The sequence below is a fragment of the Mobula hypostoma genome, chromosome 30 (genome assembly GCF_963921235.1).
Source record: "Mobula hypostoma chromosome 30, sMobHyp1.1, whole genome shotgun sequence".
Lineage (NCBI taxonomy): Eukaryota > Metazoa > Chordata > Chondrichthyes > Myliobatiformes > Myliobatidae > Mobula > Mobula hypostoma.
In genome coordinates, this window is record NC_086126.1 from 2,593,800 (window position 1) to 2,618,693 (window position 24,894).

General features: G+C 48.0%; 1 protein-coding gene across 2 annotated transcripts in view; it reads right to left on the reverse strand.

Annotated features, from left to right (window-relative positions):
- Positions 1-15,481, reverse strand: part of LOC134339594 (solute carrier family 22 member 6-A-like) — a 71,658-nt gene extending 56,177 nt beyond the window's left edge. Inside the window, exons 1-4 of one of the 2 annotated variants that reach the window (XM_063036239.1) lie at positions 15,277-15,481; positions 14,721-14,824; positions 12,465-12,619; positions 10,078-10,246 (exon numbers count right to left, since the gene is read on the reverse strand). In XM_063036239.1, coding sequence (XP_062892309.1) covers positions 10,078-10,246; positions 12,465-12,619; positions 14,721-14,824; positions 15,277-15,381 — 533 coding nt within the window. In that variant the 5' untranslated portion in view covers positions 15,382-15,481. Of the gene's footprint in view, positions 1-10,077; positions 10,247-12,464; positions 12,620-14,720; positions 14,825-15,037 lie in introns of both variants that reach the window. The other variant, XM_063036238.1, reaches the window with a different exon arrangement.
- Between the last annotated feature and the right edge of the window lie 9,413 nt (positions 15,482-24,894).

The window sequence follows — 24,894 nt, forward strand, 5'->3', positions numbered from 1 at the left end:
TTTCCCAGGGTGGAAATGGGTAATACGAGGGGGCATGATTTGAAGGTGACTGGAGAAAAGTATCGGGGGTGATGTCAGAGGTAGGTGTCTTACACAGAGAATAGTGGGTGTGTGGAACGCCTTACCAGGGCTGGTGGTCAAATTTAGGCCCCGGTATTTAAAGGGAGAGTGGGAAATGGGGCCACAGTGTTTAAAGTCAGGGTGGGAAATGGGGCCACAGTATTTAAAGGGAGAGTGGGAAATGAAGCCACAGTATTTAAAGGGAGAGTGGGAAATGGGGTCCCGGTATTTAAAAGGAGAGTGGGAAATGGGGACACAGTATTTAAAGTAAGAGTGGGAAATTGGGTCCCTGTTTTTAAAGGGAGAGTGGGAAATGGAGCCACAGTATTTAAAAGGAAAGTGGGAAATGGGGTCCTGGTATTTAAAGTGCGAAATGGGGCCCCAGTATTTAAAAGGAGAGTGGGAAATGGGGTCCAGTATTTAAAGGGAGAGTGGGAAATGGGGTCCCGGTATTTAAAAGGAGAGTGAGAAATGGGACCATAGTATTTAAAGGGAGAGTGGGAAATGGGGCCCCGGTGTTTAAAGGAGGCGTGGGAAATGGGGCCCCATTATTTAACAGGAGAGTGGGAAATGGGGTCCAGTATTTAAAGGGAGAGTGGGAAATGGGGTCCCGGTATTTAAAAGGAGAGTGAGAAATGGGACCATAGTATTTAAAGGGAGAGTGGGAAATGGGGCCCCGGTGTTTAAAGGAGGCGTGGGAAATGGGGCCCCATTATTTAACAGGAGAGTGGGAAATGGGGCCACAGTATTTAAAGGGAGAGTGGGAAATGGCACCACAGTATTTAAAGGGAGAGTGGGAAATGGGGCCACAGTATTTAAAGGGAGAGTGGGAAATGGGGTTCGGTGTTTAAAAGGAGAGTGGGAAATGGGGCCACAGTGTTTAAAGGGAGAGTGGGAAATGGGGCCACAGTATTTAAAGGGAGAGTGGGAAATAGGGCCACAGTGTTTAAAGGGAGAGTGGGAAATGGGGCCACAGTATTTAAAGGGAGAGTGGGAAATGGGGTCCAGTATTTAAAGGGAGAGTGGGAAATGGGGCCCCATTATTTAACAGGAGAGTGGGAAATGGGGTCCAGTATTTAAAGGGAGAGTGGGAAATGGGGTCCCGGTATTTAAAAGGAGAGTGAGAAATGGGACCATAGTATTTAAAGGGAGAGTGGGAAATGGGGCCCCGGTGTTTAAAGGAGGCGTGGGAAATGGGGCCCCATTATTTAACAGGAGAGTGGGAAATGGGGCCACAGTATTTAAAGGGAGAGTGGGAAATGGCACCACAGTATTTAAAGGGAGAGTGGGAAATGGGGCCACAGTATTTAAAGGGAGAGTGGGAAATGGGGTTCGGTGTTTAAAAGGAGAGTGGGAAATGGGGCCACAGTGTTTAAAGGGAGAGTGGGAAATGGGGCCACAGTATTTAAAGGGAGAGTGGGAAATAGGGCCACAGTGTTTAAAGGGAGAGTGGGAAATGGGGCCACAGTATTTAAAGGGAGAGTGGGAAATGGGGTTCGGTGTTTAAAGGCAGAGTGGGAAATGGGGTTCGGTGTTTAAAGGGAGAGTGGGAAATGGGGCAACAGTGTTTAAAGGGAGAGTGGGAAATGGGGCCACAGTATTTAAAGGGAGATTGGGAAATGGGGTCCCGGTATTTAAAAGGAGAGTGGGAAATGGGGCCACAGTGTTTAAAGGGAGAGTGGGAAATGGGGCCACAGTATTTAAAGAGAGAGTGGGAAATGGGGTTCGGTGTTTAAAAGGAGAGTGGGAAATGGGGCAACAGTGTTTAAAGGGAGGGTGGGAAATGGGGCCACAGTATTTAAAGGGAGATTGGGAAATGGGGTCCCGGTATTTAAAAGGAGAGTGGGAAATGGGGCCACAGTATTTAAAAGGAGAGTGGGAAATGGGGCCACAGTATTTAAAGGGAAAGTGGGAAATGGGGCCCCGGTGTTTAATGGGAGAGTGGGAAATGGGGTTCGGTGTTTAAAGGCAGAGTGGGAAATAGGGTTTGGTGTTTAAAGGGAGAGTGGGAAATGGGGCCACAGTATTTAAAGGGAAAGTGGGAAATGGGGCCCCGGTGTTTAATGGGAGAGTGGGAAATGGGGTTCGGTGTTTAAAGGCAGAGTGGGAAATGGGGTTTGGTGTTTAAAGGGAGAGTGGGAAATGGGGCCACAGTATTTAAAGGGAGAGAGGGAAATGGGGCCCCGGTGTTTAATGGGAGAGTGGGAAATGGGGTCCCGGTTTTTAAAGGGAGAGTGGGAAATGGGGCCCTGCTATTTAAAGGGAGAGTGGGAAATGGGGCCACAGTATTTAAAGGGAGAGTGGGAAATGGGGTCCCAGTTTTTAAAGGGAGAGTGGGAAATGGGGCCCTGGTATTTAAAGGGAGAGTGGGAAATGGGGCCCCAGTATTTAAAGGGAGAGTGGGAAATGGGGTCTCGGTTTTTAAAGGGAGAGTGGGAAATGGGGCCCTGGTATTTACAGGGAGAGTGGGAAATGGGGCCCCAGTATTTAAAGGGACAGTGGGAAATGGGGTTCGGTGTTTAAAGGCAGAGTGGGAAATGGGGTTTGGTGTTTAAAGGGAGAGTGGGAAATGGGGCCACAATATTTAAAGGGAAAGTTGGAAATGGGGCTCCGGTGTTTAATGGGAGAGTGGGAAATGGGGTTCGGTGTTTAAAGGCAGAGTGGGAAATGGGGTTTGGTGTTTAAAGGGAGAGTGGGAAATGGGGCCACAGTGTTTAAAGGGAGAGAGGGAAATGGGGCCCCGGTGTTTAATGGGAGAGTGGGAAATGGGGCCCTGCTATTTAAAGGGAGAGTGGGAAATGGGGCCCCAGTATTTAAAGGGAGAGTGGGAAATGGGGTCCCGGTTTTTAAAGGGAGAGTGGGAAATGGGGCCCTGGTATTTACAGGGAGAGTGGGAAATGGGGCCCCAGTATTTAAAGGGAGAGTGGGAAATGGGGTCCCGGTTTTTAAAGGGAGAGTGGGAAATGGGGCTCCGGTGTTTAAAGGAGGCGTGGGAAATGGGGCCCCAGTATTTAACAGGAGAGTGGGAAATGGGGCCACAGTATTTAAAGGGAGAGTGGAAAATGCGGCCACAGGATTTCAAAGGAGAGTGGGAAATTGGGTCCCGGTTTTTAAAAGGAGAGTGGGAAATGGGGCCACAGTGTTTAATGGGAGAGTGGGAAATGGGGTCCTGGTATTTAAAGGGAGAGTGGGAAATGGGGCCACAGTATTTAAAGGGAGAGAGGGAAATGGGGTCCTGGTATTTAAAGGGAGAGTGCGAAATGAGGCCCCAGTATTTAAAAGGAGAGTGGGAAATGGGGTCCAGTATTTAAAGGGAGATTGGGAAATGGGGTCCCGGTATTTAAAAGGAGAGTGGGAAATGGGGTCCCAGTATTTAAAGGGAGAGTGGGAAATGGGGCCACAGTATTTAAAGGGAGAGGGGGAAATGGGGCCACAGTATTTAAAGGGAGAGTGGGAAATGGGGTTCGGTGTTTAAAGGCAGAGTGGGAAATGGTGTTCGGTGTTTAAAGGGAGAGTGGGAAATGGGGCCACATTTTTAAAGGGAGAGTGGGAAATGGGGCCACAGTATTTAAAGGGAGATTGGGAAATGGGGTCCCGGTATTTAAAAGGAGAGTGGGAAATGGGGCCACAGTATTTAAAAGGAGAGTGGGAAATGGGGTCCCAGTATTTAAAGGGAGAGTGGGAAATGGGGCCACAGTATTTAAAGGGAGAGTGGGAAATGGGGCCACAGTATTTAAAAGGAGAGTGGGAAATGGGGTCCCAGTATTTAAAGGGAGAGTGGGAAATGGGGCCCCGGTGTTTAAAGGGAGAGTGGGAAATGGGGACCTGGTATTTAAAGGGAGAGTGGGAAATGGGGCCACAGTATTTAAAGGGAGAGTGGGAAATGGGATCCCGGTTTTTAAAGGGAGAGTGGGAAATGGGGCCCTGGTATTTAAAGGGAGAGTGGGAAACGGGGCCCCAGTATTTAAAGGGAGAGTGGGAAATGGGGCCCTGGTATTTAAAGAGAGAGTGGGAAATGGGGCCACAGTATTTAAAGAGAGAGTGGGAAATGGAGTCCCGGTTTTTAAAGGGAGAGTGGGAAATGGGACCACAGTATTTAAAGGGAGAGTGGGAAATGGGGTCCCGGTTTTTAAAGGGAGAGTGGGAAATGGGACCACAGTATTTAAAGGGAGAGTGGGAAATCGGGTCCCGGTTTTTAAAGGGAGAGTGGGAAATGGGACCACAGTATTTAAAGGGAGAGTGGGAAATGGGGTCACAGTAATTAAAGTGAGAGTGGGAAATGGGGCCCTGGTGTTTAAAGTGAGAGTGGGAAATTGGGTCCCAGTATTTAACAGGGGAGTGGAAAATGGGACCACAGTATTTAAAGGGCGAGTGGGAAATGGGGCCATAGTATTTATAAAGAGAGTGGGAAATGGGACCACAGTATTTAAAGTGAGAGTGGGAAATGGGGTCCCAGTATTTAAAGGGAGAGTGGGAAATGGGGCCCCAGTATTTAAAGGGAGAGTGGGAAATGGGGTCCCGTTTTTTAAAGGGAGAGTGGGAAATGGGGCCCTGGTATTTAACAGGAGAGTGGGAAATGGGGCCCCGGTGTTTAAAGGAGGCGTGGAAAATGGGGCCCCAGTATTTAAAGGGAGAGTGGGAAATGGGACCACAGAATTTAAAGGGAGAGTGGAAAATGCGGCCACAGTATTTAAAAGGAGAGTGGGAATTGGGGCCCCGGTATTTAAAGGGACAGTGGGAAATGGGGCCCCGGAATTTAAAGGGAGTGTGGGAAATGGGGCCACAGTATTTAAAGGGAGAGTGGGAAATAGGGCCCCAGTATTTAAAGGGAGAGTGGGAATTGGGGCCCCAGTATTTAAAGGGAGAGTGGGAAATGGGGTCTGGTATTTAAAGGGAGAGTGGGAAATGGGGCCACAGTGTTTAAAGTCAGGGTGGGAAATGGGGCCACAGTATTTAAAAGGAGAGTGGGAAATGGGGTCCTGGTATTTAAGGGGAAAGTGGGAAATGGGGCCACAATATTTAAAGGGAGAGTGGGAAATGGGGCCACAGTGTTTAAAGGGAGAGTGGGAAAAGGGGCCCTGGTGTTTAAAGGGAGAGTGGGAAATGGGGTCCCAGTATTTAAAGTCAGGGTGGGAAATGGGGCCACAGTATTTAAAAGGAGAGTGGGAAATGGGGTCCTGGTATTTAAGAGGAAAGTGGGAAATGGGGCCACAGTATTTAAAGGGAGAGTGGGAAATGGGGCCACAGTATTTAAAGGGAGAGTGGGAAATGGGGCACAGTGTTTAAAGGGAGAGTGGGAAATGGGGCCACAGTATTTAAAGTGAGAGTGGGAAATGGGGCTCCGGTGTTTAAAGGGAGAGTGGGAAATGGGGCCACAGTATTTAAAGGGAGAGTGGGAAATGGGGCACAGTATTTAAAGGGAGAGTGGGAAATGGGGCCACAGTATTTAAAGTGAGAGTGGGAAATGGGGCTCCGGTGTTTAAAGGGAGAGTGGGAAATGGGGCCACAGTATTTAAAGCGAGAGTGGGAAATGGGGTCTGGTATTTAAAGGGAGAGTGGGAAATGCGGCCCTGGTGTTTAAAGGGAGAGTGGAAAATGCGGCCACAGGATTTCAAAGGAGAGTGGGAAATGGGGTCCCAGTATTTAAAGGGAGAGTGGGAAATGGGGCCACAGTATTTAAAGGCAGGGTGGGAAATGGGGCCCCGGAATTTAAAGGGAGAGTGGGAAATGGGGTCCCAGTATTTAAAGGGAGAGTGGGAAATGGGGCCCCAGTATTTAAAGGGAGAGTGGGAAATGGGGTCCCGTTTTTTAAAGGGAGAGTGGGAAATGGGGCCCTGGTATTTAACAGGAGAGTGGGAAATGGGGCCCCGGTGTTTAAAGGAGGCGTGGGAAATGGGGCCCCAGTATTTAAAGGGAGAGTGGGAAATGGGGCCCCGGTGTTTAAAGGAGGCGTGGGAAATGGGGCCCCAGTATTTAACAGGAGAGTGGGAAATGGGGCCCCAGTATTTAAAGGGAGAGTGGGAAATGGGACCCCAGTATTTAAAGGGAGAGTGGGAAATGGGGCCCCAGTATTTAAAGGGAGAGTGGGAAACGGGGCCCCAGTATTTAAAGGGAGAGTGGGAAATGGGGCCCCAGTATTTAAAGGGAGAGTGGGAAATGGGGTCCTTGTATTTAAAGGGAGAGTGGGAAATGGGGTCTGGTATTTAAAGGGAGAGTGGGAAATGGGGTCTGGTATTTAAAGGGAGAGTGGGAAATGGGGCCCCTGTATTTAAAGGGAGTTTGGGAAATGGGGCCACAGTATTTAAACTGAACACAGTAGGACATAGAAACATAGAAAACATATAGCATAATACAGGCCCTTCAGCCCACAATGCCATGCTGGACATGTCCTTACTTTAGAAATTACACATAGCCCTCTATTTTTCTGAGCTCCATGTACCTATTCAGGAGTCTCTTAAAAGACCGTATCGTTTCTGCATCCACTACCATTGCTGGCAGCCCATCACATGCACTCACCACTCTCTGTGTAGAAAACTTACCTCTGACATCTCCTCTGTACCTATTTCCAAGCACCTTGTAACTGTGCCCTCTTGTGCTAGCCATTTCAGCCCTGGGAAAAAGCCTCTGACTATCCACATGATCAATGCCTCTCATCATCTTGTACATCTCTATCAAGTCACCTCTCATCCTCCATCGCTCCAAGGAGAAAAGGCTGGGTTCACTCAATCTATTCTCATAAGGCATGCTCCCCAATCCAGGCAACATCCTTATAAATCACCTCTCACCCTTTCTATATTTTCCACATAGGCAACCAGAACTGAGCACAGTACTCCAAGTGGGGTCTGACCAGGGTCCTGTATAGCTGCAACATTTCCTCTCGGCTCCTAAACTCAATCCCACAATTGATGAAGGCCAATGCACCGAATGCCTTCTTAACCACAGAGTCAACCTGCGCAGCAGCTTTGAGTGTCCTATGGACTCGGACCCCAAGATCCCTCTGATCCTCCACATTGCCAAGAGTCTTACCATTAATACTATATTCTGCCATCATATTTGACCTACCAAAATGAACCACCTCACACTTATCGAGGTTGAACTCCATCTGCCACTTCTCAGCCCAGTTTTGCATCCTATCAATGTCCCGCTGTAACCTCTGACAGCCCTCCACACTATCCACAACACCTCCAACCTTTGTGTCATCAGCAAATTTACTAACCCATCCCTCCACTTCCTCATCCAGGTCATTTATAAAAATCACGAAGAGCAGGGGTCCCAGAGCAGATCCCTGAGGCACACCACTGGTGACCAACCTCCATGCAGAATATCACCTGTCTACAACCACTCTGCCTTCTGTGGGCAAGCCAGTTCTGGATCCACAAAGCAATGTTCCCTTGGATCCCATGCCTCCTTACTTTCTCAATAAGCCTTGCATGGGGTACCTTATCAAACACCTTGCTAAAATCCATATACACTACATCTACTGCTCTACCTTCATCAACGTGTTTAGACACATCCTCAGAAAATTCAGTCAGGCTCGTAAGGCATGACCTGCCTTTGACAAAGCCATGCAGACTATTCCTAATCATATTATGCCTCTCCAAATGTTCATAAATCCTGCCTCTCAGGATCTTCTCCATCAACTTACCAATGACTGAAGTAAGAATCACTGGTCTATAATTTCCTGGGCTATCTCTACTCCCTTTCTTGGATAAGGGAACAACATCTGCAACCCTCCAATCCTCCAGAACCTCTCCTGTTCCCATTGCTGATGCAAAGATCATCACCTGAGGCTCAGCAATCTCCTCCCTTGGCTCCCACAGTAGCCTGGGGTACATCTCATTTGGTCCCGGTGACTTATCCAACTCGCTACTTTCCAAAAGCTCCAGCACATTCTCTTCCTTAATATCTACATGCTCAAGCTTTTCAGTCTGCTGAAAGTCATCTCTACAACCGCCAAGATCCTTTTCCGTAGTGAATACTGAAGCAAAATATTCATTAAGTACCTCTGCTATCTCCTCTGGTTCCATACACACTTATCCACTGTCACACTTGATTGGTCCTATTCTGTCACATCTTGTCCTCTTGCTCTTCACGTACTTGTAGAATGCATTTGGGTTTTCTTTAATCCTGTCCTGCTCGTTGATGTCCCTGTTACTATTGGGTGGTCTATAAAAAACACCCAGTAGAGTTATTAACCCCTTCCTATTCGTAACTTCCACCCACAGAGACTCTGTAGACAATCTCTCCATGACTTCCCTTTTTCTGCAGCCGTGACACTATCTCTGATCAACAGTGCCACGTCCCCACCTCTTTTGCCTCCCTCCCTGTCCTTTCTGAAACATCTAAAGCCTGGCACTCGAAGTAACCTTTCCTGCCCCTGAGCCATCCAAGTCTCTGTAATAGCCACAACATCATAGCTCCAAGTACTGATCCACGCTCTAAGCTCATCCGCTTTGTTCATAATACTTCTTGCATTAAAAGAGACACATCTCAAACCGTCGGTCTGAGTGTGTCCCTTCTCTATCACCTGCCTCTCCTTCCTCTCGCACTGTCTCCAAGCTTTCTCTGTTTGTGAGCCAACCGCCTCTTCCTCTGTCTCTTTAGTTTGCTTCCCACCCCCCAGCAATTCTAGTTTAAACTCTCCCCACAGCCTTTGCAAACCTCCCCGTCAAGATATTGGTCCCCCAGGGATTCAAGTGCAACCCGTCCTTTTTGTACAGGTCACACCTGCCCCAAAAGAGGTCCCAGTGATCCAGAAACCTGAATCCCTGCCCCCTGCTCCAATCCCTCAGCCATGAATTTATCCTCCACCTCATTCTATTCCTATACGCACTGTCACGTGGCACAGGCAGTAATCCCAAGATTACTACCTTTGTGATCCTGCTTTTCAACTTCCTTCTTAACTCCCTGTAGTCTGTTTTCAAGAACCTCCTCCCTTTTCCTACCTATGTCATTGGTACCAATATGTACCACGACCTCTGGCTGTTCTCCTTCCCACTTCAGGATACCGTGGACATGATCAGAAAAATCCTGGACCCTGGCATCTGGGAGGCAAACTACCATCCGTGTTTCTTTCCTGCGTCCACAGAATTGCCTATCTGACCCTCTAACTATAGAGTCTCCTATCACTGCTGCCATCCTCTTCCTTTCCCTCCCCTTCTGAGCCACAGGGCCAGACTCTGTGCCAGAGGCGCAGCCACTGTTGCTTCCCCCAAGTAGGCCGTTCCCCCCCAACAGTACTCAAACAGGAGTATTCACTGTTAAGTGGGACAGCCACAGGGGTACTCTCTAGCACCTGCCTCTTTCCTTCCCTCTCCTGACTGTGACCCACTTATCTGTCTCCCGTGGCCCCGTTGTGACTTCTTGCTTATAGCTGCCATCTATCACCTCACTCTCCCTGACCAGATGAAGGTCACCAAACGCGGTCCCTAAGGAGCTGCAGCTCGACGCACCTGGCATAGGTATGGCCGTCTGGGAGGCTGGGAGTCTCCCGGACTTCCCACATCTGACACCGAGCACAGAACACCGGCCTCACACACATACTCCGTGTCTGTATTCTACACAGATAACCTACCTAACAGTGACACGGGATTTCTGATTATCCGCGGCTCCGTGGAATCTCACTGTCGATCGATAAAGCCCTGACGTCATCATTCCTTGTTTATTTAACCATTTTCATTATCGCCCCTGAAACTCTCCCTTTGCCCTGCTCCCAGTGGACCGAGATAGTCGTGGTTGGCGTTACGCTGTTACGCTACCAGAGACCCAGGTTCAATTCCCGCCGCTGTATGTACATTCTCCCGGTGGCCACATGGATTTTCTCCAGGTGATCCTGTTTCCTCCGAAGTTAGTAGGCGAATTATCACGTGAGTGTAACTGGGCCTTGTGGGCCCGTCGTTCCGGAAGGGGCTGTTTGGCTGTTTACTGTGTCGTAGCTCTAAATGAAATAAATATGACAGACTAACAGTGGTGACTTGCAATTCGAGTAAATAAGAGACGAGTGGCATTGGACTTTACCAGGAATAAAGGAAGAAGACAAAGAATGGGACGGAGACCAAGAGCTGGAGCCAACGCCAATCCTTGAAAGCGTAAGCGAACCCGGGCAGGAGGAGCTGGCCAGACGTGTAACTGAAGTTAGGGATCATCGTAGAAGGAGTTCGAACTCTGGTTGGAACCCATTCGACCACTGGGTGGAAAGCGGAGAGAGATGGCATGTTAATCAAAGTGGAATCCGTCCACGCCTCTTTCCCCTCCTCCACCCTCTCTACCTGCCTATCATCCCTATAGGTCCCTTGCCCCCCACTGTTGACATCTGCCCTCCTCACCCCCCTCCCCTTTACCTTTCAGTCCACCCTCCTCTCCTATCTGATTCCACCAATTCCAGCCCTTTGTTACCCCCAGCCTTTCAGTCCAGTTCAAAGCTCTCGGCTTGAAACGTCTCTCCTCGCAGATTCTGTCTGACCCATTGAGTTTGTCCAGTGCTTTGTGTATTGATTCTGAATCGGCTCGTATTCAACTGACATAGAGTGGAATACAATCTGCTTATCAACAGGACCAGACAGTGGAGAGATTTATACAAGGTTCACTGGGTAAGAACAGGCATATTTGAAGAATCGTTCATTTGTTAGTGTGATATGATGTGGGTGATCATGAGCTTTCCATGACCATGATCGGTCTTAGCAAATTTTTCTACAGAAGTTGTTTGCCATTGTCTTCTTCTGGGCAGTGTCTTTACAAGACGGGTGACCGCAGCCATTATCAATACTCTTCCTGACGTTAGTTGTCACATAACCAGGACTTGTGATATACCACCTGCTTGCATGGCTTCACCTGACCCTGATCAGGGGGTAAAGCAGGTGCCACACCTTGTTCGAGAGTAACCTGCAGTTAGTGGAAGGAACACCTCCTTTGGTAGAGATGTATCTCCACCTGGCCACCCTAATTTTAAGAATATCAGGGCCAAAAGTGCCAGTTGTGAGTGTTATGGGTGCTGTCCACCTACACTGGCCAGAATCCACTATGTCCAGCAGGGGACTGGAGACATTTCACAAGGATGAGATGAGGCTGTGAAACACACACACCAAGGAAGGCACAATTGCTTTACGAACTTCAAATTATCATCGCTTGTCAGCTTGCAGTTTCTGTTGACTTTAATGCCTCTATTATGAACGGCAATTGATCTTGCAAGGAAGGAATCTGACTACACAGTTTACCAAGGTCTGTAATGGCGAGTCAATTCTGTATAACAATGGCATTTTCTGTTCTGACTTGACAACACTTTGGTGACAGGGGCCGGGCTGTTCTCCTTGTGCACGAGTAGAGAAAGTCTGATTGAGGAACGGGAGAGTTTACAGAGTCTAGATGTTGGTCTCTGGGGCTTTGCGACTGCTTGCATGTTGGGTTGTGCTGGTGAGGGGGTGTGGGTGTTGATATTTTTTTGCTGGAGCGAGGAGGGGGAGGGGAGGGGAGGGTTGATGCTTTTGCTGCCTCTTGTGTGTGGGAGGGAGGGGGAGCTTTGGGGTTCTGACGTTTCCTCTCATTCATTCTTTAGGATTTTTCTCTGTCTCGTGGATGTCTGCGAAGAGTAAGAGTACAATTTTCAGGTTGCATACTGTATACATTCTCTAATATTAAATTGAACCATTGAACCATTGAATCAGGCCACTTGGCCCGTCGAGTCTGTTCCCCATTCAGTGAAGGCTGGTTTTTCACTCTGAACGATTTTTCCGACTTCTCGCCGTAACCTTTAACCCCCTGCCTAATGAAGAACCTATCAAATGAAGACCCCTACCCAACGACTTGGCTTGCACAGCTGACTGTGACAATTAATTCCACAGATTCACCACCCTCTCCTAAAGAAATTCCTCCTCATCTCCAATCTATGTGACAATTAATTCCACAGATTCACCACCCTCTCCTAAAGAAATTCCTCCTCATCTCCAATCTAAAGGCATGTCCCTCTATTCTCAGACTGTTCCCTTTGGTCCAAGAGTCTCACACTGTTGGAAACATCCTTCCCACTCTATCTCAGCCTTTCAATACTCGATAGGTTTCAGTGAGATCCCCCTCATTCTTCTAAACTCAAGCGAGTACAGGCCCAGAACCACCAAACACCCCTCATACATTAACCCTTTCATTCCTGGGTTCATTCTCTGTACATCATCTGGACCCTCTCCAATGTCAGCACATCTTTTCTTAGTTAAGGTCCCAAAATTCTTGCAACACTCCAAGTGTGGTGTGACCAATGCCTTATAAATTCTCAGGGTTTTAACCTTGCTTTTATATTCCAGCCCTCTGGAAGTGAACGCTAATTCCACAGATTCGCCACCCTCTGGCTGAAGAAATCCGGGCTCATCTCTGTCTTTAAGGACCGTCCTTCTATTCTGAGCCAACTGTTTACTCACTGAGGGATATGGTGTTGTTGATGACACCCGACAAGCCAAACCCCAACAGAAATCTCCAGAAGCAGAAGAGTGGGAAGGAGGAGGAGAACGCTCCACACGTCCCCGACACAGCGACCAGGAAGTGCGACCATAGCAGCAGGGTTTGGCGGCCATACCTGACGGCGAGAAGCATTGGGTAAGCACCAGTGAACAGGAGCCCATGCTGACATGGAGTTACAGGAGAGCATCGGTAAGTGGCTCTCTGGTCCTTGTGATGTGGTTAATGTTTGAACGGCTGTGTGATGTTTGACTGATGTCATCCAGGAGTCTGATCCATCATAGGACATAGTACATTACAGCACAGTACAGGCCTATTGGCCATCATTTTGTACTGACCCTTAACCCACTCCAAGATCAATCTAAGCCTTTCCTCCCACATTGCCCTCCGTTTTTCTATTATCCATGTGCCTATCTAAGAGTTTCTGAAACTCCTCGAATGTATCTCCCTGTGCCCCAACCCAGGCCGTGTATTTCAGTGTAAAAAATCTTACCTCCGACATCCACCGCCCTGCCTATCATCACTGTCATTATCTGCCAAGCTGTATGAAGTGGCCAATCATGACCTTTGCCCATTACTGTTCTTGGCAAATTTTTCTACAGAAGTTGTGTGCCATTGTCTTCTTCTGGGCAGTGTCTTTACAAGACGGGTGACCCCAGCCATTATCAATACTCTTCAGAGATTGTCTGCCTGGCGTCAGTGGTCACATAACCAGGACTTGTGATCTGCACCGGCTGCTCGTACGACCATCCACCACCTGATCCCACTGCTTCAAGTGACCCTGATCGGTGTGGTGGGGGGGGGGGGCGTTGCTAAGCAGGTGATACACTTTGCCCAAAGTTATTCTTTCTATCTCCCCTTATACTTTTCATAATCACCCTAAAAGTGTGACCTCTGGTATTAGTCATGTCCCCCACGTCCATAGTTCCCTCAAAGTTGCCGCACATGTTGATGTGGTGGTTAAGAAGGCTTTTGGTGTGCTGGCCTTCATCAGTCAGGGGATTGAATTCAAGAGCCGTGAGGTAATTTTGCAGCTCTATAAAACCCTGGTTGGACCACACGGTACTGCGTTCAATTCTGGTCGCCTCATTATTGGAAGGATGTGGAAGCTTTAGAGAGGGTGCAGAGGAGATTTACCAGGATGCTGCCTGGATTAGAGAGGGTGCAGAGGAGGTTTACCAGGATGCTGCCTGGATTAGAGAGGGTGCAGAGGAAATTCACCAGGATGCTGCCTGGATTAGAGAGGGTGCAGAGGAGATTCACCAGGATGCTGCCTGGATTAGAGAGGGTGCAGAGGAGATTTACCAGGATGCTGCCTGGATTAGAGAGGGTGCAGAGGAGATTTACCAGGATGCTGCCTGGATTAGAGAGGGTGCAGAGGAGATTTACCAGGATGCTGCCTGGATTAGAGAGGGTGCAGAGGAGATTTACCAGGATGCTGCCTGGATTAAAGAGGGTGCAGAGGAGATTCACCAGGATGCTGCCTGGATTAGAGAGGGTGCAGAGGAGATTTACCAGGATGCTGCCTGGATTAGAGAGCGTATGTTATGAGGAGAGGTTGAGCAAGCTGGAGATTTTCTTTTTGCAGCGAAGGCGGATGAGAGGTGACTTGATCGAGGTTTACAGGATGATAAGAGGCACAAATCAAGTGATAGTCAAGAACTTTTTCCCAGGGTGGAAATGGCTAATACAAGAGGGCATGATTTTAAGGAGATTGGAGGAAAGTATGGGGGGATGTCAAAGGTAGGTTTATCACAGAAAGTGGTGGGTGTGTGGATTGCCCTGCCTGGGGTGGTGGTAGAGGCAGGTACATTAGGGGCATTCAAGAGACTCTAAGATAGGCATGTGGGGTCCACATCCAGAGATCCCTGAAAGCCGATAGGGTGGTTAAGAAGATGCAGAGTGTTTTGGTCTTCAGCAGTCTGAATATCCAGCTCGAGGTAATGTTGCAGCTCTGTAAAACTCTGGTTAGACCACACAGCAGGTTAAACACTCTCATTCAGCAGTTGCCTCCCCTCCCCTGATGCTGTTTGATCCACTGAGTTTATTCAGAGATTACTTGTTAACCCATCTGCATGTTATCCTTTGAGTGATTTGGACGTGTGACTGTCACTGTGCTGTGGGGTTTTATTGTGGATTCTCTTTCTGTGGCTCCCAGCAAGAAGACGAATCTCACCACTGTACTTTGATAATAAATATACTTGGAACTTTGAACTTACTTGTCGGCCAGTCTGCCCAGGACACTGGCTCCGATCAGTAGTCCGGCCATGTAGATGGACTGCACCATCCGCTTCAGAGACTTCCGATCACACACGAGGTCCCACTGCCGAAACAAGGGCACAACTGACCGTCACTGAGGACACGGCAACCCTGCGCCGCCCAATTACACCCGTGTGACCAATTACTCTACTAACCCACACGTCTTTGAACTGTGGCAGGAAACCCATGCGGTCACAGGGAGAATAGACAATCTCCTTACAGAGCCTGTCGGGAATTGAACCCGGGTCTCTGGTGAGAGGGGCATTACCAGCCGTACCTCTGTCACGATTGTCGACGTGAACTGGGAGTGGTCGTACACCCACCCATCGGTGCATTCCTGTGTGTCAGGTTGGCTCCCGTTGCCCTGCGTCTCGTTGGTGCCCAGGAGATGCCACTGCGGGGAGGTGTACATGCGGCACTTGTCCGGCCTCCCTTCCCGGTCCATGGGCAGGAACACCCGGAGAAACTCCTCCCTCAGTGGCTCCTCTGTCACGTTGAGGTACCTCGAATCCTCACCTCCCAGCCGCACCCTGCACCGGTGGTCGGGGACAGCGGCCACGAAGTTCTGGAGGAGATTGTTGCAGGACATGAACAAGGATGGTATCGACAGCAGGAAGACATAGATGGCTTGGAACTTTCCCAGGTCTCCAACCATCTCCAGGAGGTCCCCAAAAGCCATGGTCTGAGCAGGAGGAGGGCAGACCAGGTGTACTGAGGCAGACTGTGCTGGCAATCGATGCCTAAACCCACACTCAGCCTTTTGTATGTGATGTCCGGTAATGTGTAACATGCTGATAACAAGAGTTAATTAATTATTCTGAACTGTTAATCTACAGTGGCATGGAGAAGTTTGGGCACCCCGGTCAAAATTTCTGTTACTGTGAATAGTTAAGTGAGTAGAAGATGAACTGATCTCCGAAAGTCATAAAGTTAAAGATGAAGCAACACACATCAAAGTTGCTGGTGAATGCAGCAGGCCAGGCAGCATCTCTAGGAAGAGGTACAGTCGACGTTTCGGGCCGAGACCCTTTGTCAGGACTAACTGAAGGAAGAGTTAGTAAGAGATTTGAAAGTGGGAGGGGGAGGGGGAGATACAAAATGATAGGAGAAGACAGGAGGGGGAGGGATGGAGCCAAGAGCTGGACAGGTGATTGGCAAAGGGGATATGAGAGGATCATGGGACAGGAGGTCCGGGGAGAAAGACAAGGGTGGGGGGGAACCCAGAGGATGGGCAAGGGGTATAGTGAGAGGGACAGAGGGAGAAAAAGGAGAGTGAGAGAAAGAATGTGTGTATAAAAATAAATAACAGATGGGGTACGAGGGGGAGGTGGGGCATTAGCGGAAGTTAGAGAAGTCGATGTTCATGCCATCAGGTTGGAGGCTACCCAGACGGAATATAAGGTGTTGTTCCTCCAAGCTGAGTGTGGCTTCATCTTTACAGTAGAGGAGGCCGTGGATAGACATGTTAGAATGGGAATGGGATGTGGAATTAAAATGTGTGGCCACTGGGAGATCCTGCTTACTCTGGCGGACAGAGCGTAGGTGTTCAGTAAAGCGGTCTCCCAGTCTGCGTCGGGTCTCGCCAATATATAAAAGGCCACATCGGGAGCACCGGACGCAGTATATCACCCCAGCCAACTCACAGGTGAAGTGTCACCTCACCTGGAAGGACTGTTTGGGGCCCTGAATGGTGGTAAGGGAGGAAGTGTAAGGGCATGTGTAGCACTTGTTCCGCTTACAAGGATAAGTGCCAGGAGAGAGATCAGTGGGGAGGGATGGGGGGGATGAATGGACGAGGGAGTCGCGTAGGGAGCAATTCCTGCAGAAAGCAGGGTGGGGGGGAGGGAAAGATGTGCTTAGTGATGGGATCCCGTTGGAGGTGGCAGAAGTTACGGAGAATAATATGTTGGACCCGGGGGCTGGTGGGGTGGTAGGTGAGGACCAGGGGAACCCTATTCCTAGTGGGGTGGCGGGAGGATGGAGTGAGAGCAGATGTACGTGAAATGGGGGAGATGCGTTTGAGAGCAGAGTTGATAGTGGAGGAAGGGAAACCCCTTTCTTTAAAAAAGGAGGACATCTCCCTCGTCCTAGAATGAAAAGCCTCATCCTGAGAGCAGATGCGGTGGAGACGGAGGAATTGCGAGAAGGGGATGGCGTTTTTGCAAGAGACAGGGTGAGAAGAGGAATAGTCCAGATAGCTGTGAGAGTCAGTAGGCTTATAGTAGACATCAGTGGATAAGCTGTCTCCAGAGACAGAGACAGAAGATCTAGAAAGGGGAGGGAGGTGTCAGAAATGGACCAGGTAAGCTTGAGGGCAGGGTGAAAGTTGGAGGCAAAGTTAATAAAGTCAATGAGCTCAGCATGCGTGCAGGAAGCAGCACCAATGCAGTCGTCGATGTAGAGAAGGAAAAGTGGGGGACAGATAGCAGAACAGGCACGGAACATAGATTGTTCCACAAAGCCAACAAAAAGGCAGGCATAGCTAGGACCCATACGGGTGCCCATAGCTACACCTTTAGTTTGGAGGAAGTGGGAGGAGTCAAAGGAGAAATTATTAAAAGGACTAATTCCGCTAGACGGAGCAGAGTGGTGGTAGAGAGGAACTGCTTAATCCCCTTCTCGCAATTCCTCCGTCCCCACCACATCTGCTCTCAGGATGAGGCTTTTCATTCCAGGACGAGGGAGATGTCCTCCTTTTTAAAAGAAAGGGGCTTCCCTTCCTCCACTATCAACTCTGCTCTTAAACGCATCTCCCCCATTTTACGTACATCTGCTCTCACTCCATCCTCCCGCCACCCCACTAGGAACAGGGTTCCCCTAGTTCTCACCTACCACCCCACCAGCCTCCGGGTCCAACATATTATTCTCCGTAACTTCCGCCACCTCCAACAGGTTCCCACCACTAAGACCATCTTTCCCTCCCCCCCCTCTCTGCTTTCCGCAGGGATCGCTCCCTACGCGACTGCCTTGTCCATTCGTCCCCCCCATCCCTCCCCACTGATCTCTCTCCTGGCACTTATCCTTGTAAGCGGAACAAATGCTACACATGCCCTTACACTTCCTCCCTTACCACCATTCAGGGCCCCAAACAGTCCTTCCAGGTGAGGCGACACTTCACCTGTGAGTCGGCTGGGGTGATATACTGCATCCAGTGCTCCCGATGTGGCCTTCTATATATTGGCGAGACCCGACGCAGACTGGGAGACCGCTTTACTGAACATCTACGCTCTGTCCGCCAGAGTAAACAGGATCTCCCAGTGGCCACACATTTTAATTCCACATCCCATTCCCATTCTGACATGTCTATCCACGGCCTCCTCTACTGTAAAGATGAAGCCACACTCAGGTTGGAGGAACAACACCTTATATTCCGTCTGGGCAGCCTCCAACCTGATGGCATGAACATTGACTTCTCTAACTTCCGCTAGGCCCCACCTCCCCCTCGTACCCCAGCTGTTACTCATTTTTATGCACACATTCTTTCTCTCACTCTCCTTTTTCTCCCTCTGTCCCTCTGACTATACTCCTTGCCCATCCTCTGGGTTCCCCCCCACCCTTGTCTTTCTCCCCGGACCTCCTGTCCCATGATCCTCTCATATCCCCTTTGCCAATCACCTGTCCAGCTCTTGGCTCCATCCCTCCCCCTCCTGTCTTCTCCTATCATTTTGTATCTCCCCCTCCCCCTCCCACTTTTAAATCTCTTACTAACTCTTCCTTCAGTTAGTCCTGACAAAGGGTCTCGGCCCGAAACGTCGACTGTACCTCTTCCTAGAGATGCTGCCTGGCCTGCTGCATTCACCAGCAACTTTGATGTGTGTTGCTTGAATTTCCAGCAGCTGCAGAATTCCTGTTGTTTGCGAAGTTAAAGATGAAATATTCTTTTCAACATTTTAAGCAAGATTAGTGTATTATTTTTGTTTTGTACAATTTTAGAGTGAAAAAAAGGAAAGGAGCACCATGCAAAAGTTTGGGTACCCCAAGAGATTTGACCTCTCAGATAACTTTTACCAAAGTCTCAGACGTTAAATAGCTTGTTAGGGCTATAGCTTGTTCACAGTCATCGTTAGGAAAGGCCAGGTGATGCAGATTTCAAAGCTTTATAAATACCCTGACTCCTCAAACCTTGTCCCAACAATCAGCAGCGATGGGCTCCTCTAAGCAGCTGCCTAGCACTCTGAAAATTAAAATAAATGATGCCCACAAAGCAGGAGAAGGCTATAAGAAGATAGCAAAGCGTTCTCAGGTAGCCGTTTCTTCAGTTCGTAATGTAATTAAGAAATGGCAGGAATAGTGGAGGTCAAGTTGAGGTCTGGAAGACCAAGAAAACTTTCCAAGAGAACTGCTCATAGGATTGCTTGAAAGGCAAATCAAAACCCCCGTTTAACTGCAAAAGACCTTCAGGAAGATTTAGCAGACTCTGGAGTGGTGGTGCACTGTTCTACTGAGCAGTGACACCTGCACAAATATGACCTTCATGGAAGAGTCATCAGAAGAAAACCTTTCCTGTGTCCTCACCACAAAATTCAGCGTCAAAAGTTTGCAAAGAAACATCTAAACAGGCCTGATGCATTTTGGAAACAAGTCCTGTGGACTGATGAAGTGAAAATAGAACTTTTTGGCTGCAATGAGCAAAGATATGTTTGGAGAAAAAAGGGTGCAGAATTTCATGAAAAGAACACCTCTCCAACTGTTAAGCACGGGGGTGGATCGATCATGCTTTGGGCTTGTGTTGCAGCCAGTGGCACGGGGAACATTTCACTGCTAGAGGGAAGAATGAATTCAATTAAATACCAGCAAATTCTGGAAGCAAATATCACTCTGTCTGTGAAAAAGCTGAAGATGAAAAGAGGATGGCTTCTACAACAGGATAATGATCCTAAACATGCCTCAAAATCCATAATGGACTACTTCTAGAGGCACAAGCTGAAGGTTTTGCCATAGCCCTCACTGTCCCCCAACCCAAACATCATCGAAAATCAGTGGATAGACCTCAAAAGAGCAGTGCATGCAAGACAGCCCAAGAATCTCACAGAACTCAAAGCCTTTTGCAAGGAAGAATGGGTGAAAATCCCCTAAACAAGAATTGAAAGAGTCTTAGCTGGCTACAGAAAGCACTTACAGGCTGTGATACTTCCCAAAGGGGGTGTTACTAAGTACTGACCATGCAGGGTGCCCAAACATTTGCTTCAGGCCCTTTTCCTTTTTTGGTATTTTGAAACTGTAAAAGGTGGAAATAAAAAAGTAATCTTGCTTAAAATATTAAAGAAATGTGTCATCTTTAACTTTATGCCTTTTGGAAATCAGGTCATCTTTTACTTGGTTAGTTATTCACAGTAACAGAAATTTTGACCGGGGTGCCCAAACTTTTGCATGCCACTGTAAGTTTAATGACCGCTGTCACTGTGAAATCAGGTTTTAAGAAGCACGGCGTAAAGGAATTGTAAACACAGGAGATTCCGCAGATGCTGGAAATCCAGAGCAACACACTCAGAATGCTGGAGGAACTCATCAGGTCAGACAGCATCGATGGAAATGAATAAAGAGTCAACCTTTCAGGCAGCTATCCTTCATCAAAACTGGAAATCCCTCTGAACTTTTCCTATCCGTGTTCCTGTCTATATCCCTCTAAACCTTTCCTATCCGTGTACCTGTCCATATCCCTCTAAACCTTTCCTAACCGTGTACCTGTCCATATCCCTCTAAACCTTTCCTATCCGTGTACCTGTCCATATCCCTCTAAACCTTTCCTATCCGTGTACCTGTCCATATCCCTCTAAACCTTTCCTATCCGTGTACCTGTCCATATCCCTCTAAACCTTTCCTATCCGTGTACCTGTCCATATCCCTCTAAACCTTTCCCATCCGTGTACCTGTCCATATCCCTCTGAACCTTTCCTATCCGTGTACCTGTCCATATCCCTCTAAACCTTTCCTATCCGTGTACCTGTCCATATCCCTCTAAACCTTTCCTATCCGTGTACCTGTCCATATCCCTCTGAACCTTTCCTATCCGTGTACCTGTCCATATCCCTCTAAACCTTTCCCATCCGTGTCCCTGTCCATATCCCTCTAAACCTTTCCTATCCGTGTACCTGTCCTTATCCCTCTAAACCCTTCCTATCCGTGTACCTGTCCATATCCCTCTAAACCTTTCCTATCAGTGTACCTGTCCGTATCCCTCTAAACCTTTCCTATCCGTGTACCTGTCCATATCCCTCTAAACCTTTCCTATCCGTGTACCTGTCCTTATCCCTCTAAACCTTTCCTATCCGTGGATCAGTAGTTGGAGCTATGATGTTGTGGCTATTACAGAGACTTGGATGGCTCAGGGGCAGGAATGGTTACTTAGAGTGCCAGGCTTTAGATGTTTCAGAAAGGACAGGGAGGGAGGCAAAAGAGGTGCGGGTGGCACTGTTGATCAGAGATAGTGTCACGGCTGCAGAAAAGGAGGAAGTCATGGGAGGGATAGAGTCTCTGTGGGTAGAAGTTAGAAAAAGGAAGGGGTCAATAACTCTATTGGGAGTTTTTTTATAGAGCACCGAATCATAACAGGAACATCGAGGAGCAGATAGGGAGACAGATTCTGGAAAGGTGTAATAATAACACGGTTGTCGTGGTGGGAGATTTTAACCTCCCAAACATTGATTGGCATCTCCCTAGAGCAAGGGGCTTGGATGGGGTGAAGTTTATTAGGTGTGATCAGGAAGGTTTCCTGACACAATATGCAGATAAGCCTACAAGAGGAGAGGCTGTACTTGATCTGGTATTGGGAAATGAGCCTGGTCAGGTGTCAGGTCTCTCAGTGGGAGAGCATTTTGGAGATAGTGATCACAATTCTATCTCCTTTACCATAGCATTAGAGAGGGATAGGACAGACAAGTTAGGAAAGCGTTTAATTGGAGTAAGGGGAAATATGAAGCTATCGGGCAGGAACTTGGAAGCATAAATTGAGAACAGATGTTCTCAGGGAAATGTATGGCAGAAATGTGGTAAATGTTCAGGGGATATTTGGATGGTGTTCTGCATAGGTACGTTCCAATGTGACAGGGAAAGGATGGTAGGGTACAGGAACCGTTGTGTACAAAGGCTGTTGTAAGTCTAGTCAAGAAGAAAAGAATAGCTTACGAAAGTTTCAAAAAACTTGGTAATGATAGAGATCTAGAAGATTATAAGGCTAGCAGGAAGGAGTTTAAGAATGAAATTAGGAGAGCCAGAAGGGGCCATGACAAGGCCTTGGCTGGCAGGATTAAGGAAAACCCCAAGGCATTCTACAAGTATGTGAAGATCAAGAGGAGAAGACATAAGAGAATAGGAGCAATCAAGTGTGACAGTGGAGAAGTGTGTATGGAACCGGAGGAGATAGCAGATGTACTTAATGAGTACTTTGCTTCAGTATTCACTATGGAAAGGATCTTGGTGATTGTAAGGATAATTTACAGTGGATTGAAAACCTTGAGCATATAGACATTAAGAAAGAGGATGTGCTAGAGCTTTTGGAAAGCATTAAATTGGATAAGTCTCCGGGACCAGATGAGATGTACCCCAGGCTACTGTGGGAGGCGAGGGAGGCATCATCAATGGGGATGGGAGAGGTTCTGGAGAATTGGATAGTTACAGATAGCCCAGGAAATTATAGACCAGTGAATCTTACTTCAGTGGTTGGTAAGTTGATGGAAAAGATCTTGAAAGGCAGGATTTATGAACATTCGGAGAGGCATAATATGATTAGGAATAGTCAGCATGGCTTTGTCAAAGGCAGGTCGAGCCTTACGAGCCTGATTGAATTTTTTGATGATGTGACTAAACATATTGATGAAGGTAGAGCAGTAGATGTAGTGTATATGGATTTCAGCAAGGTATTTAATAAGGTACCGCATGCAAGGCTTATTGAAGAAGTCAGGAGGCATGGGATCCAAGGGGACATTGCTTTGTGGATCCAGAACTGGTTTGCCCACAGAAGGCAAAGAGTGGTTGTAGACAGGTGATATTCTGCATGGAGGTTGGTGACCAGAGTGTGCCTCAGAGATCTGTTATGGGACCCGTTCTGTTCATGATTTTTGTAAATGACCTGGATGAGGAAGTGGAGAGATGGGTTAGTAAATTTGCTGATGACACAAAAATTGTGGGTGTTGTGGATAGTGTGGAGGACTGTCAGAGGTTACAGCGGGACATCGATAGGATGCAAAACTGGGCTGAGAAGTGACAGATGGAGTTCAACCCAGATAAGTGTGAAATTGTTCATTTTGGTAGGTCAAATATGATGGCAGAATATAGTATTAATGGTAAGACTCTTGGCAGTTTGAGGAATAGAGGGAGCTTGGGGTCCGAGTCCATAGGACATTCAAAGCTGCTGTGCAGGTTGACTCTGTGGTTAGGAAGACATACAGTGCATTAGCCTTCATCAACCATGGGAATGAGTTCAAGAACCGAGAGGTAATGTTACAGCTTTATAGGACCCTGACCTGTATTGTGCTGTAGGTTTTCCATGTTTCTATGTACCCATGTACCTGTTCATATCCCTCTGAACCTTTTCTATCCGTGTACCTGTCCATATCCCTCTAAACCTTTCCTATCCGTGTACCTGTCCATATCCCTCTAATCCTTTCCTATCCGTGTACCTGTCCATATCCCTCTAAACCTTTCCTATCCGTGTACCTGTCCATATCCCTCTAAACCTTTCCTATCCGTGTACCTGTCCATATCCCTCTAAACCTTTCCTATCCGTGTACCTGTCCATATCCCTCTAAACCTTCCCTATCCGTGTACCTGTCCGTATCCCTCTAAACCTTTCCTATCAGTGTACCTGTCCATATCGCTCTAAACCTTTCCTATCCGTGTACTTGTCCATATCCCTCTAAACATTTCCTATCCGTGTACCTGTCCATATCCCTCTGAACCTTTCCTATCCGTGTACCTGTCCATATCCCTCTAAACCTTTCCTATCCATGTACCTGTCCATATCCCTCTAATCCTTTCCTATCCGTGTACCTGTCCCTATCCCTCTAAACCTTTCCTATCCGTGTACCTGTCCATATCCCTCTAAACCTTTCCTATCAGTGTACCTGTCCCTATCCCTCTAAACCTTTCCTATCCGTGTACCTGTCCATATCCCTCTAAACCTTTCCTATCCGTGTACCTGTCCATATCCCTCTGAACCTTTCCTATCCGTGTACCTGTCCATATCCCTCTAAACCTTTCCTATCCGTGTCCCTGTCCATATCCCTCTAAACCTTTCCTATCCGTGTACCTGTCCGTATCCCTCTAAACCTTTCCTATCCGTGTACCTGTCCGTATCCCTCTAAACCTTTCCTATCCGTGTACCTGTCCGTATCCCTCTAAACCTTTCCTATCCGTGTACCTGTCCTGTCCCTCTAAACCTTTCCTATCCATGTACCTGTCCATATCCCTCTAAACCTTTCCTATCCGTGTACCTGTCCGTATCCCTCTAAACCTTTCCTATCCGTGTACCTGTCCATATCCCTCTAAACCTTTCCTATCCGTGTACCTGTCCGTATCCCTCTAAACCTTTCCTATCCGTGTACCTGTCCGTATCCCTCTAAACCTTTCCTATCCGTGTACATGTCCTTATCCCTCTAAACCTTTCCTATCCGTGTACCTGTCCGTATCCCTCTAAACCTTTCCTGTCCGTGTACCTGTCCGTATCCCTCTAAACCTTTCCTATCCGTGTACCTGTCCGTATCCCTCTAAACCTTTCCTGTCCGTGTACGTATCCCAGTGTCTGTTAAACGTTGTTAATGTATCTGCCTCAACCAGTTCCTCTGGCAGCTCGTTCCAGGTACTGACCACCCTCTGGGTGGAGATGTTGCCCCTCAGGTTGCCACGAAATCTTCACCATCAGAGAGGCTGCAAAGAAATCATTGTCACTGGAGAGGTGGTCATAGGGGACGAAGAAATAGTCAATGTATTGTATAAGTATTTTGCACCAGTCTTCATTGTGGAAGATACAAACAGTTCGCCAGATGTTTGAGAGTGTCGGGGGCAGAAGTGAGTGCAATTGCTTTTAGTATTACTAAGGAGAAGCTGTGTGGGAAGGTGTGTGTAGGTAGATAGGTCACTATTCTCCAGGGTTCTGAAAGAGGTGCCTGAAGAGATTGTGGAAGCATTAGTAATGGT